The sequence below is a fragment of the Diplotaxodon limnothrissa genome, linkage group LG11 (assembly GCF_057381915.1).
Source record: "Diplotaxodon limnothrissa isolate DT_005_m linkage group LG11, D_limnothrissa_male_GT1.1, whole genome shotgun sequence".
NCBI lineage: Eukaryota > Metazoa > Chordata > Actinopteri > Cichliformes > Cichlidae > Diplotaxodon > Diplotaxodon limnothrissa.
The window spans coordinates 32,808,480-32,820,757 of record NC_140606.1 but is presented as its reverse complement, the minus strand read 5'-3'; the positions used below and the strand labels follow the sequence as shown (position 1 = coordinate 32,820,757).

The following is a 12,278-nucleotide window of genomic DNA, read 5'->3' as shown; positions in this document are numbered from 1 at the left end:
AATCGCTACCATCGTAAGAAAACAAGGCCAGAAGTCCAAAAACATAAATGCTCAGTAACAGACCTATCACCATAACATCTATAAATTTACATATTATAATTCCGTGTCCATTATTTTGTGAATAAGGAACCAGATTTTCGGACAATGTTTTATTTTTATATTGAGTCAGGTTACATAATATCAGTATCAACAACAAAGCAGCAGTCAAAAAATATACAATTGTCAGGCGCTAAACATCCGGTAAAGTCACAGCTTTTTACAATAGATATAAACATATTTTTAATGAAACCTTGTAGCCTTGGACAGACGTCTGTACTTCTGGTTACCCCTGATTTAGTAGTTAATAATAGCCACAGTGTTGGAGTGTAATGGAATACATGTACCGCCGTTACGTATTTAAAATACAAAATACGAGTAACTGTATTCCGTTACAATTACCGTTTAAAAAGGTAGTATTCAGAATACAGTTACTTTGTTGAAATGAATGGATTACACTGCGGTATTTTTCTGTTTCATATGTTAGGCTATGCCATCTCTATTTTTGGGAATTCCACGCCGGTGGAATGTGTCTGTGAGCGCGAGGAGGGAGAAAAAGAGGTGAAAAGTACGAGATTCACCGACCAGAAACGGGAGCTGGAAGCATCTAAATATAATAATAACCATTGCAGCCAAAAAGAATGCCTGAGGAGCCCATTTGTAAGTACGCTATTAAGACTCGACTGTACACTGTGTTTGTGTTTTCCTCCGAAACAGTAAGTTCCATTGGAGCAGCCTTTCAACGCCTCTCTCTGTCTCTCGCTAGCAAAGTTGACCCAGACAACAAAGTAAAGCTACTTTTCAGCTATGAGCCGACACGGAACCCACCGTATTAGCCAGAGGACCCTTTTTTACGGTTCGGAGCCACAGAGCTGTTTTATATACGCGCAGAATTGTTTTCTATACGACATACATGTCCATCCTACTGATACTCATTTTATATTAAAATGTAAAAATCCTGTTGGTTTTGGTATGGTGAATAACCTTCAGTAATAGTAATAAATCACTAGCAATAGTACATTCATGTAGTTGTAAAAAGCATGATAATATATTAAGTAATCCAAAGTATTCAAAATACGTTACTCTCATTGAGTAACGTAAAAGAATACGTTACAAAATACATTTTCATGTATTCTGTAATTCGTAGTGGAATACATTTTAAAAGTAACCTTCCCAACACTGGATAACCACAGTAAACATTGGGGATAAATATTTCTCACTAACTTATAAAAATGAAATCTTTTAATGAAATTGCTGAATCTTGACTTTTAAGGAGACTTTTTCGGAAAGCAGCTTGAGCTTTGAGAAGAGGGTCAGAAGAAAAAAAACATACAAAAAAGACTCTTAAACAAGCACTCACACACAGAGATAGAAACATTAGCATTTCCACAATGTCACAAGCCAAAGAAAATATAATGCTTCCTCCTCAAGATATCATTTCTCAAGAGAAGTACCAAAAGGCATTAGTTTGAAGCTGTAGTTTTTGAAGATAAAAAAAACTACAGCTTCGAGGTGATCATATAAAAAAGGGTCATCATATATGAATTTTTTATTTTTTTTTTGCAAGAATTTAATTTCAGTGCACACTGTAGTTACATGACGGGGTAGCAGGGATACAAAGCGATGCCACACTGGTTGCCTGTGTTGCGTGCCATCCGGATGTATCCCTGATCTCCGAAGGTTGTTCCCCAGCTGGAGAGTAAAAAAAAAAAAAAAAAAATCATTATGAAATAATAGCTCATCGGTGAAATTGAACTGTTTTTAAAACTCCACATGTCATTCAGCAGCTGGTTGCTTTGTTTTAATCTATGAATAAACATTAACAAAGCTGTCTTTCTTCTTCTTCTTCTTCTTCTTCTTCTTCTTCTTTACATTTAACTAGGTGCAGTGCATGGTTAATTATTAATACGGATAGGAAACTTATATACATGGGTATGTTCAAACTTTTGATTGGCTGTATTCTTTTGAAGTCTTGATGTTTCCATGGAATAACTAATGTTTGATTAAACTTTAATTTAATGATGGAGGCCAACTGGTATATCGCAGCCCAACAGTCTGGAGAGTTATTGCTTAAGTTTAAAAATATATATAATTTAAAGAAATCCACTTTAGTCCTGTCAGCAAAAACTGAAAGTCTGAACAGAATGTAACAATCAGTCTTTGCATGTTAATGATATGTACTTTCCTAAAAAGCGCTGACTTCTCTCTTTCATTTCCTGTTTGTCTTGTAGAGTCCTCCCAGAATGCACCACATAAGTGAACAGATAGTGGAAGACAATAGAAGCCCTGTCTATAAAATCACTTTGTATATATAACCCAGATTCCAAAGAAATCAGTGGAGTGAAAATGTCTCACCTGTTCTTTACGAGCCAGTAGTCTTGTCCATTCAGAGTACCGTAGCCCACTGCCAACACACCGTGATTCACCTTCTGAGTGCATGATGGGTCATTATACACTCCTGAAATGATAAGAAGAATTACCAATCTCATTGTAACATTCCAAAAAGCTAAAAACAATAATTTCCAAGAAAGTTTTATTAATTCAAGCTTTTCTCGAAACATCTTCATTCCTCCAAACTTCTCAAAACTATTTTTCCATATTAATAGACAAGAGTACACTTGACACCTGACGAAGTGTATCTTACCACTTCTATAGAAACTAAATCTGGGCCGCCTAGCATCAATTGCCACTGAAATGGGTCCAATGGTAGCAAGACCCTGCTTCAGAGCGTTCTCGTCCCCTTCAGGCAGAAACTGGTAACTGGAGCAGTTGGCAGCACGGGTTGCTGGGTTGTAGTGGCACTGATCATCCTGAAGTTAAAGGACAAAATGTTAAAGGATCTGATGCAGTCAGGAAAAAAAATAAAAAAATAAAAATCTTAAATTATTCTTGTTTATTAAAAACATACAAGGCAGGCCTTAGACAGAACTGAACAAACTGGGAGATGGGACCTCATACCACTAGAAGTGACACCAACCATCAGAGCAGTCCTTGAGCTTGCTCTACTTGCCCATTCTAATGTGACATTTTACATATGAATGATACTTTGGCAAAGTTGTGGATTATTTTGGATTATGAGCTGCAGTTTTTTTTTTTAAACCACCCCTTTAGTCACCAGGCACTGGAAAACAGGCTCTCCCTTGACTGAACTGCACCTCACTCATAAAAGAGAAAGTCAGTGGTTTCATAATTTGTACTTCAGGACAAAACTAAACCTAAAGATTTTTTCAAAATACACACATATTGTCATGTCCATATTGAATATTTTTGGTCACTATGCTTATAGAATATTTAACATCAAAAAGTTGCTTTTTCAAATATCTTTTTCTAAAATTAAAAACATCGCCACCCCCGCGAGGCTGGAACAGTCTGCTGAATCGTCTCAGAACTGGCCTCCTCCACACAAACAACAGCGAACTACATAAAGCCTGGAGGACAAACATGTTGTCCGCTCCGATTAATTTATTGTTGCTCCAAAGAGACGTTAACAGCTGACCACAGACAAGTGTGAGTGTTGCTGTCTACAGCCTGAAGGATCAGACTCAACTTCTTGCTGGTTTTTATACACCCACCTAGGTGTCTCATACAGGGTCCTGTGTTTATTATTTTTTTTGCAAAACTTTGTTCACATTGTATGAACAACAAAAATAAAACAGAATATGATGACTGAAAATCATTTAAACACAATATTTAAATTGAAAATTGAAAATTAGACAAAGACAACATAAACTAACATTATATAAACATATTAAAAAATAGTAACATTCCTTAGATTAAATAAAAAATAAAGTAGCTTTGCTCCTGTCTACTCAATTTTTACTGTAAATAATGGAGTCAGATGTTTTGGTTTTACCTTATGAACATTCACCTATCACTAATATTATAGCTGAAAACATCAGTTAAGTACGTAGGTATGTTCTTTTAGCACAAAAGTGTGCTTATAGGGCCACAAAAAGGTTGTGTGTTTACTTACACGTCCTGTATATGGGTATGAAGCATCAGAGTCGATTCCGTGGTTGTCGATGACATACTGGAAAGCTCGGGTCATGAAGCCTCCGTTGCAGCCGTGGTTGCCATATTTGCCGGAACAATCCACCAGGTTTTGAGGACTGAGATCCACCAGCTTTCCTGTACTCTTGGCTAACTGGCCTTCCAGGGCCCCTGCAGCACTGAAGGCCCAGCAAGACCCACAAGCACCCTAAGATAAAAAAAACAAACCCATAGGATCTAAAATACAAATATGCTTATATTCTCAGTATTCCTCTAAATGTCCATCTTAATAGCACTGATGCACTTTTTTACAATACCAACTACAAAAAAAAAGTCCTGCAGTGATTTGCAAATCCCATAAATGTTGAAACTGAGACACTTTACAATTTCATGACAAATATGAATTCGATTTTGAATTTCATGGCAGCAAAAGATGTCTCAAAAATGTTGGGATGGAGGCAACGAAAATTTTGAAAATAATTAGACTAACTAGCAAAAGGTATTTTACACAGCATCCCAACACCCTTGGAATTATGGTTGTAAAACTTTGACCCCAAATTACACATCTGACTGCACTTGTAGCTGTGACAAAATAAACAAGCTGAAACACACTGGTCTGGCAACAAAGGTGTTCTTTATATTAGTTCTGTTGCTTGAGTTTTCCTTTCTGGTCTCTTTCCACACTTCTTAGAAATCCATAAAGAAATCCATCTTGATTTTGATTTAATATATACAATTCATTGATATAATAATAAATAAAGACAGAGTGAAAAATCCCCCTTCAACAATGTTCCTGTAGCTTGTCACTACATCAGACAGAAATAGAATAAATTCCTTGTGCATCATTTCACACATTTCTGTGTTTGGCAGCTCAACAGGCGTTTGTAGAGGTGTTGGTGAAGCAAGGGTCCAGCAGGGTGTAGGAGGTTAAAGAACTCAAGTGATTAAATGAGAATGTTTTTTGGTCAGTTACATTTACCCTGTTGCACAGAACAGAAGCAATGCCAAAATCAATATGTGTGTGTCTCTGGTTAAATGATATTCATCTGCACAACACAAGTTAATAATAAATTGGGCATCAAAATCTGTTTCTTTCTTTTAAAATTATTATTTTTATCTTTATGATTTTTCCCCTTAGACTCCACGCAAAGCAATTTCAGCACAGAAAGTCATATGGATTTAAAATACCCTAAAGTAATGCATATTTTAGCACTAAACGTTTCTAGAGACAAATAAAGTGAAGCTTTGGAATGGACTATTTACATACAGAAAGAAAAGGCAGAACATTAAGACATATATTTCCTTATTTCACCTTAATTTTTGTATATTAATCATCCAAAAACTAAGATAACGAGACAGTTTTGAAAGTATCTAGGTTAAAAAAAAACCCTGTAAGACCGTGCTACCCACCTTCTTTGCACCAAGACAAATGGATGTGACCAAATAATTGCTAAACTAGCAACTGTGGTAATGACATCCTGTGTAAACATGAACCTTTTCAAAGAATAAGGAACAGGATGAATGGGGGATATGTTGACACTACTGCCTGTGTGGCTATGAGACATCAAATGTTTTTGCTCTTCTCAGCAGCACTAATACATATACATTGATTTAAATGCCCTCTTCTTTTTTTTTTTTTACCTGCATCTTGACTTTGGTGACACAACCCTTCTCTCTCCAGTCCATGGTGTCTGGTATGCCAGAACCTGATGCCCCTGCAAAGGGAGACGGCGCCCTCTGGATGTCAGTGGGAGGAGTGAGACTGGCAAAAAACTGCATGATCTCTTCTTCTGTCTATGAGAAAGAAAATGGCAATGATGAAATAAGAAACAAAAGCCAGTCACAGCTGGCAGACAGTTATCAAAGTTTTCAACTTCAATGTGCTTTATAAACTTTCTAAAAGCTTTAATTTTTCATATAAATCTCCCCTATGCAATATTTATATGTTATAATCTCCCTGACTTCATTAGAGCCATTTTAATGTTTAATTTCATAATCAAACTTTGCATCTAATCCAACTACTAACCAAGCTGCAGGCAACTGGAGCTGTAAAAACATTGTGGTGCATCAAGTGCCGCTCCAAGCACTAACAGGATGTGTCAACAGGAAGACCAAACATGTTGCAAGACAACAAAAGGCCATGGTGGCTGTCTTTTTGATTTAAGCTACACTGTAAGAACAAGTCCTAATATAAAAGTATTTTACTTGTATTTTACAGTTTCGTTCTGTTCTTCTAGAATATCATTAAATTTACATAAAAAGACTGTGATTTCACATTTCAAATGTAAATTAACGTAAAATCACTGTAATGTAATAAAACAGAACTTTCTTGTTTTTTGTCTGTACAATCTAAATATGATTGTTAAAATACATTCACAAATGTATCATGATTGCACAGATATTTGTCCGTTATTTGAAGGATTGAACTGTTGAATTCAAATGTAATGCTATGGCAAAATATATAACATGATTCCTATAAATGTTGTTTACATAAAATAATTATTACTATTATTGCTACCTAGGGCCATCGTGGCTCAAGCGTTGGCAGTTTGCCTTGTAATCACAAGGTTGCTGGTTCAAGCCCCGGCTCGGACACTCTTGGTCATTGTGTCCTTGGTCAAGACTCTTCACCTACTGGTGATAGCCAGATGGTGCGATATGGCAGCCTCACCTCTCTCAGTCTGTCCCAGGGTATGCAATCCATTATTATTTAAACCAACTGTTAACAGTATGTTTCTGTACATTTAAGTATTATTATTCATATTGCCACATTCATTGACCTTGTTTATAGGTAATTTCATTGTTTGATCACATTAAAATGTTCCTAATTTAATGTTTAAAAGCACTTGAGAAAGGCAAAATCCCATGTAAAATTAGGGCAACAAACTGTATTATCATTACTGAAAATAACTGTATTTTTATGAGAAAGTTATTTTCTGTTATTGTATGTTATTACTTTGGCGCCCCAGCTGCAGGAATATTACTGTTTTTCTAGGATTTTTTTTTTTTTTAACAGTGTAGACTTTTCACCTCAAGAATAATTTTCCAGAGCTCCATCTCACCAGACTTAATTTTTGGGTCATAAAGCTCGAGATATTTCTTGATGTAAACTTCTAGTTTCTCATTCATTAGCTTAAACATGAGAGAAGGCAACAAGGGAAGAAAGGGTGCTTCTACAGAAGCTAAAAATGTGAGCTGCAGAAGTGTAGATGTAAACGCAGGAAGTGAAAAAAAGTATTTTGAGGGGCAGGTGGAAACTGATCATATAACTGTGGCATGAGGTTTTGAGCCAGCATCACTGTGGAGGTTTTATGTGGAAAATGATGGTCAAGTGTTTTGACATAACTCTGTTGGGCCTGAACACAAAGACTTTTGAGCCACTTGTAGCCTCAGTTTTCTGCCAGTAATCTATCATCCATCACACACCCAGCTACTCTTCAATACGGATCAGCTTTGATCCTGTTGACCTTTTCAACATCATTAATACAATCACCATTATTGAATAAAAAATATCATAAGTCAAAAACATTAATGAAGCAAGAGAGTGTCTCACCAGGTCTCCCATGTGATTCATGCCCAGTTCATAGGTGTGAAGTCCCATTGAGGCCTCCAGGTTGTGCACGGTAATCATCTTCAGGTTATTCTCCCACAGCTCCCGGCGGTGAGCATTCTCCACCTCACATAAAGAAAGAGCAGATGAGGTGAAAATGCCATATAAGTTAATTATAAGCCTTGTGCAGAGTTTGTCCATACAAATATAACACTTTAAAAAAATATTTATTACTACTTTTTGTCACATACATCATTTTTGTAGCTCTTCCCATGTGTCTTCTTCCACAGCTCCCAGTGTGCGTCCAGTGTGGATTCAAACATGGCTGCTGCCCCGGCACACAGGGAGATGAGCAGCAACAGCAGGCCTGCAAACACACAAACATAGACGATGACACGAGAAGACAGGATGTCACCTGACCTTTGATGAGACTGATGCTCACTAACACACTGAGAAAACAACCTGCCTGGCAAAGAGCTCAAGTTTCCAGTCAGAAACAGACCTTAGTTTCATAAAAACCACACATAGAGACTCTGGCACGACACAGGCCAAAATATTTTCAGAGTTGTGTTACATGTTGACAAAAAGAAAACAACAAAAAGATGGAAATCAAAACAAAGAATAGGCGTTTAGTGAAATATGAGCACAACTGAACTTGTTTATGAGAGCCCCTGATATTTAATTCTTCTTATTAAAATCCAACATTTACTCTAAAAGGTTAACAGAAGCCACAACTATTTTCCTAGATTCATACATGGTAATTTTTCCCAAATTAAAAGGCCTTTTTTTCACAATTTCACTGTCTTGATCTGCTTCTCAGTCAGAACGCGGAAAAACATGATTGTAAATATTGGTTTACGTCACTTGTTATCAGAAGGGCTGGCAACAAGCTGAAAAAGGCATACAAGAATCAACAAACAGGCCTCAAAATACAAAAAGGGAGAGTGTTTGCTCAGTTTTCTTACAATGACTAAGAGCAAATATACAAAACTAAAGACAGTGAAGTGATTCCACTGAACACTTCTGTTTGAACTGAGTGTTCAAGCATGTTACCAGATTATAATTGGTGCTGATGTTGTCTCCAGGGGTTTTATACTGAGGTGGCTCATTGGCCTTATCTACATAGCAAAAGTCACTTTTTAAAAAACAGCTTTTTGCACTGACCACTGTGTCTTTAGTCTCTGAGTGTTAAGAGAAGTCTCAAGTATAACTTCCACATATTTAAGGCTGTGCAAAATTTTCAAAATGACGCCACAGTCACAAGGCCTGAAGTGAAACTTATGAACAAGCAAGAAGTACATCCATGAATATGAAGCTCCACCTGGTACAGTTCCCAGCTGGGGAAAGGACCCTCTTCAAACAACACACACAATACCCTCAGTGTAGAACCTAAATGTAATATGATATGTATAATATTTTTTAACCAGAATTTATAACTCATCAGGCTTCTCATACTAATGTATGCGATTTAAGTAAGCCATCTATTCAATTTTTACTTGGACTTTTACCCCAAAAGCACTTTGACTGGCTCTTTTTTCCGCTTCGCTTTGTTGTCAGTTTCATAAATACAAATACAAAAACGAAGAATTCCGGTTTTATATTACTTTCAAATTGTTTTACTAAACAAATGCTACAGCGTAGTTGTACAGCACAGCCTTCCTGTCAATGGTGTAATTACATAAGGATATACTAAAAATACACCGAGTGTGTTTGGACGATTTCTTTTTCTGCAATTATTTAACATTATAGAAACACTTTACTTCACTGTGATGACATTATAACAAGGTTACAATGTATTTCTATCGTTGAACACGCCTGAACAAAGAAAAGTCTTTGAAAGCTACATAAACGAAAGTAAACTAAATTATGAAGCTTTTTATGGGGCGATGTCCGCCTTTTTGTTTTACCAGCCATTAATATTTCTACTAAAGCTGTTAAAGTATTACTGGAAAGTGTTTCACTTGCCTTGATTAGTCGGACTCATCTTTGCTGCGCGGAAATTCAGTCTGACTGCGTTTCCTTGTTGCTATTATTTAAGAACGAAGTGTCACATGTTCTCTCGCAGTTCTTCCTCTTTCGAAAGTAAAAGCTACACCGTTTTCCTCACAGTGCAGGAAAGAAATAGTTGAACGCAAAAGACATAAAACAGAAGGTAAACAAAAACCACTTATTCAGAGGTTTTCCCAAAAACTTGAACCACACAATTGCACATTTTCGGAAAGTATGACAAGTACACACACTCAGCATTTTATGCACATTAAAAGTGTCTTACTTCCCACATTTAGCATTTTCATTACACTTTATGAGCAATCAAGTTTTTTAGTTTTAATTTATTAAGTTATTTATCTTTAGTTCAGTGTAGTTGGGTTTATTTCCAGATTGGGGTTTCCTCGTTATTATTTTATGTTTTAGTTTAGCTTCTTATTAGACTGAGAGTTGTGTTTCTGTTTTATATTAGTATGGCAGAGGCAAGATTAAAGTTCAGAATAAACACAACAGAAGCACATCGCTTTGTCAAAGAAGGTATCTCACAGTCATGTTTCATATGCCAGAATTCCTTTCTTGAAATTACAAATTCGACCAAGCTGACAAAGTTATTTCCAACAATATTTCCTTTGAGTTTTCATTTGATCTCAGTGACTAATATTCTAATATTCTATTCTATTCTATTGCCTCAGAATGGCATAAAATCATAATTTTAGCTGTAGCTACCCATATTAACCTTACTATAAGACTATCCTGTGTGCAAATGACAGTTTTCTCTGAGGGTTAGAAATATGGAAATGGAAACTTGGAGAATGGAAAATGATATTATGGCAATCCACTTATTAGAATTTTATATTTAATTCATTGAAACTAATCAGAAAGGTCAGGAAGGTCATTAAAAATCTTGGAAGTTAATTCTGCAGTTACAGGAATAAGTGGTTCTGGAAAGAAGTGAAGGTCAAAATAAATATTCGACCTGTCAGCTGTAAATGAAAGATCATGAGGTCAGTACGTTGTCTGCTGTTGGATGAACACAGAAAACTGAAAGAGGAACAAACCAAATCATGCATTTCAGTCATGAACATATAAGTTCAAGCAATGGTTTCATGGCACTACATGCTTTTATAGAGTAATTCAGCACCATATAAATAATAATCATTAATGCAAACTCCTTGTGGTGCCAACTATGGCCGAAAAAATACAAACGTCACTCATTTTCCTACATGAAAACAGTCATGGGGGTTAATGTTGGGGTGATGGTGTTCCTTACTTCAAAAAATATAGAAATATTGCACATTTAGTAGAATAATTAAATTATAAATATAAACACAACAGCCACTTTATATACCTGTTAAACCACTCATTAAAACAATGACTGATTATCAACCAGTGCCATGGCAGCCACTCACTGCATTTAGGCACATAGACAGGTCAAGATAACCTGCTGTTCAAAATTTGAAAATATCCATTGATATTATAGGAAGGAAAAGTAACTCAAAAAAATCAGTAATTATAACCAAGGTGTGTGGAAAAGTCTTCCAAATCTTTGGATGCACAACATGTCAAACCTTGACGCAGCTGTTATGGCCGGTCTAGGGGTGGCCAGACCACAACGTAAGGGTGAGCCATCTTCATCAGAGCCAAGCAGCCACATCACGCAATTGGTAAAGTTTGATAATGATTTATTTACAATATATTGATTCGTTAGGTTATTTGACACAAACGAGGAGCTGATTATAGCTTTGGGGTGGACCTAAACAACAACAAAACAAAACAACAAACCAAAGGAGCCTATCTCGAGTATTCACCAAACTTACCTAATCAAACCAAATGACAGCAACTTGCCTCCCTAACTACGAAAAACAGGAGAAAACTATCATCAAACAAAAAATATTGTTCGGTGTGATGGATCTCACACTGTAAGAAAAAAATCCAAAAAAACAGTGATATTCCAGCAGCTGGGGTGCCAAAATAATACCATACAATAACAGAAAATAACTTTCTCATAAAAATACGGTTATTTTCATTAATGACAATGCAGTTTGTTGCCCTAATTTTATATGGGATTTTGCCTTTTTCAAGTGCTTTTAAACATAAATTAGGAACATTTTAACGTGATCAAACAATGAAATTACCTATAAACAAGGTCAATGGATGCGGCAATATGAATAATACTTAAATGTACAGAAATATACTGTTAACAGTTGGTTTAAATAATAATAATAATAATGGATTGCATTTATATAGCGCTTTTCGAGACCCTCAAAGCGCTTTACAATTTCACTATCCATTCACTCTCACACACTGGTGGAGGCAAGATACAGTTGTAGCCACAGCTGCCCTGGGACATACTGACAGAAGGGAGGCTGCCATATCGCACCATCGGCCCCTCTGGCCATCACCAGTAGGTGCAGGTGAAGTGTCTTGCTCAAGGACACAACAACCGAGACTGTCCGAGCTGGGACTCGAACCGGCAACCTTCTGATTACAAGACAAACTGCCAACTCTTGAGCCACGATCGCCCTAAATAACATTATTTGATGCAAAAAAAGTTTATAAGAATCATTTTATATATTTTTCCATAGCATTACATTTGAATTTAAGAGTTCAATCTTTCAAATAACGGACAAATATTTGTGAAATTATGATACATTTGTGAATGTATTTTAACAATCTAAATATGCATATGTACAGACAAATATATTTGAAAAACAAG

At 36.2% G+C, this 12,278-nt stretch overlaps 1 protein-coding gene across 1 annotated transcript; it reads right to left on the bottom strand.

Moving 5' to 3' along the window:
* Window positions 1-1,353: 1,353 nt before the first annotated feature.
* LOC146623287 (cathepsin S-like) lies at window positions 1,354-9,596 on the bottom strand. Its single transcript, XM_085366645.1, has 8 exons — window positions 9,542-9,596; window positions 7,828-7,943; window positions 7,580-7,702; window positions 5,668-5,820; window positions 4,010-4,234; window positions 2,681-2,846; window positions 2,392-2,494; window positions 1,354-1,728 (listed from the first exon to the last, which is right to left on the bottom strand). Exons 1-8 carry the CDS (start codon window positions 9,558-9,560, stop codon window positions 1,629-1,631), a joined length of 1,005 nt encoding a protein of 334 aa, XP_085222771.1. The 5' UTR covers window positions 9,561-9,596; the 3' UTR covers window positions 1,354-1,628.
* Between the last annotated feature and the right edge of the window lie 2,682 nt (window positions 9,597-12,278).

Bases quoted from the DNA above. Each gene is read 5' to 3' on its own strand.
- LOC146623287 (XM_085366645.1), bottom strand. The intron at 2,847-4,009 runs GTAAGTAAACAC...CTTTAACTTCAG, and splicing joins CATACCCATATACAGGACGT to GATGATCAGTGCCACTACAA. The intron at 1,729-2,391 runs GTGAGACATTTT...TTTACTCTCCAG, and splicing joins TACTGGCTCGTAAAGAACAG to CTGGGGAACAACCTTCGGAG.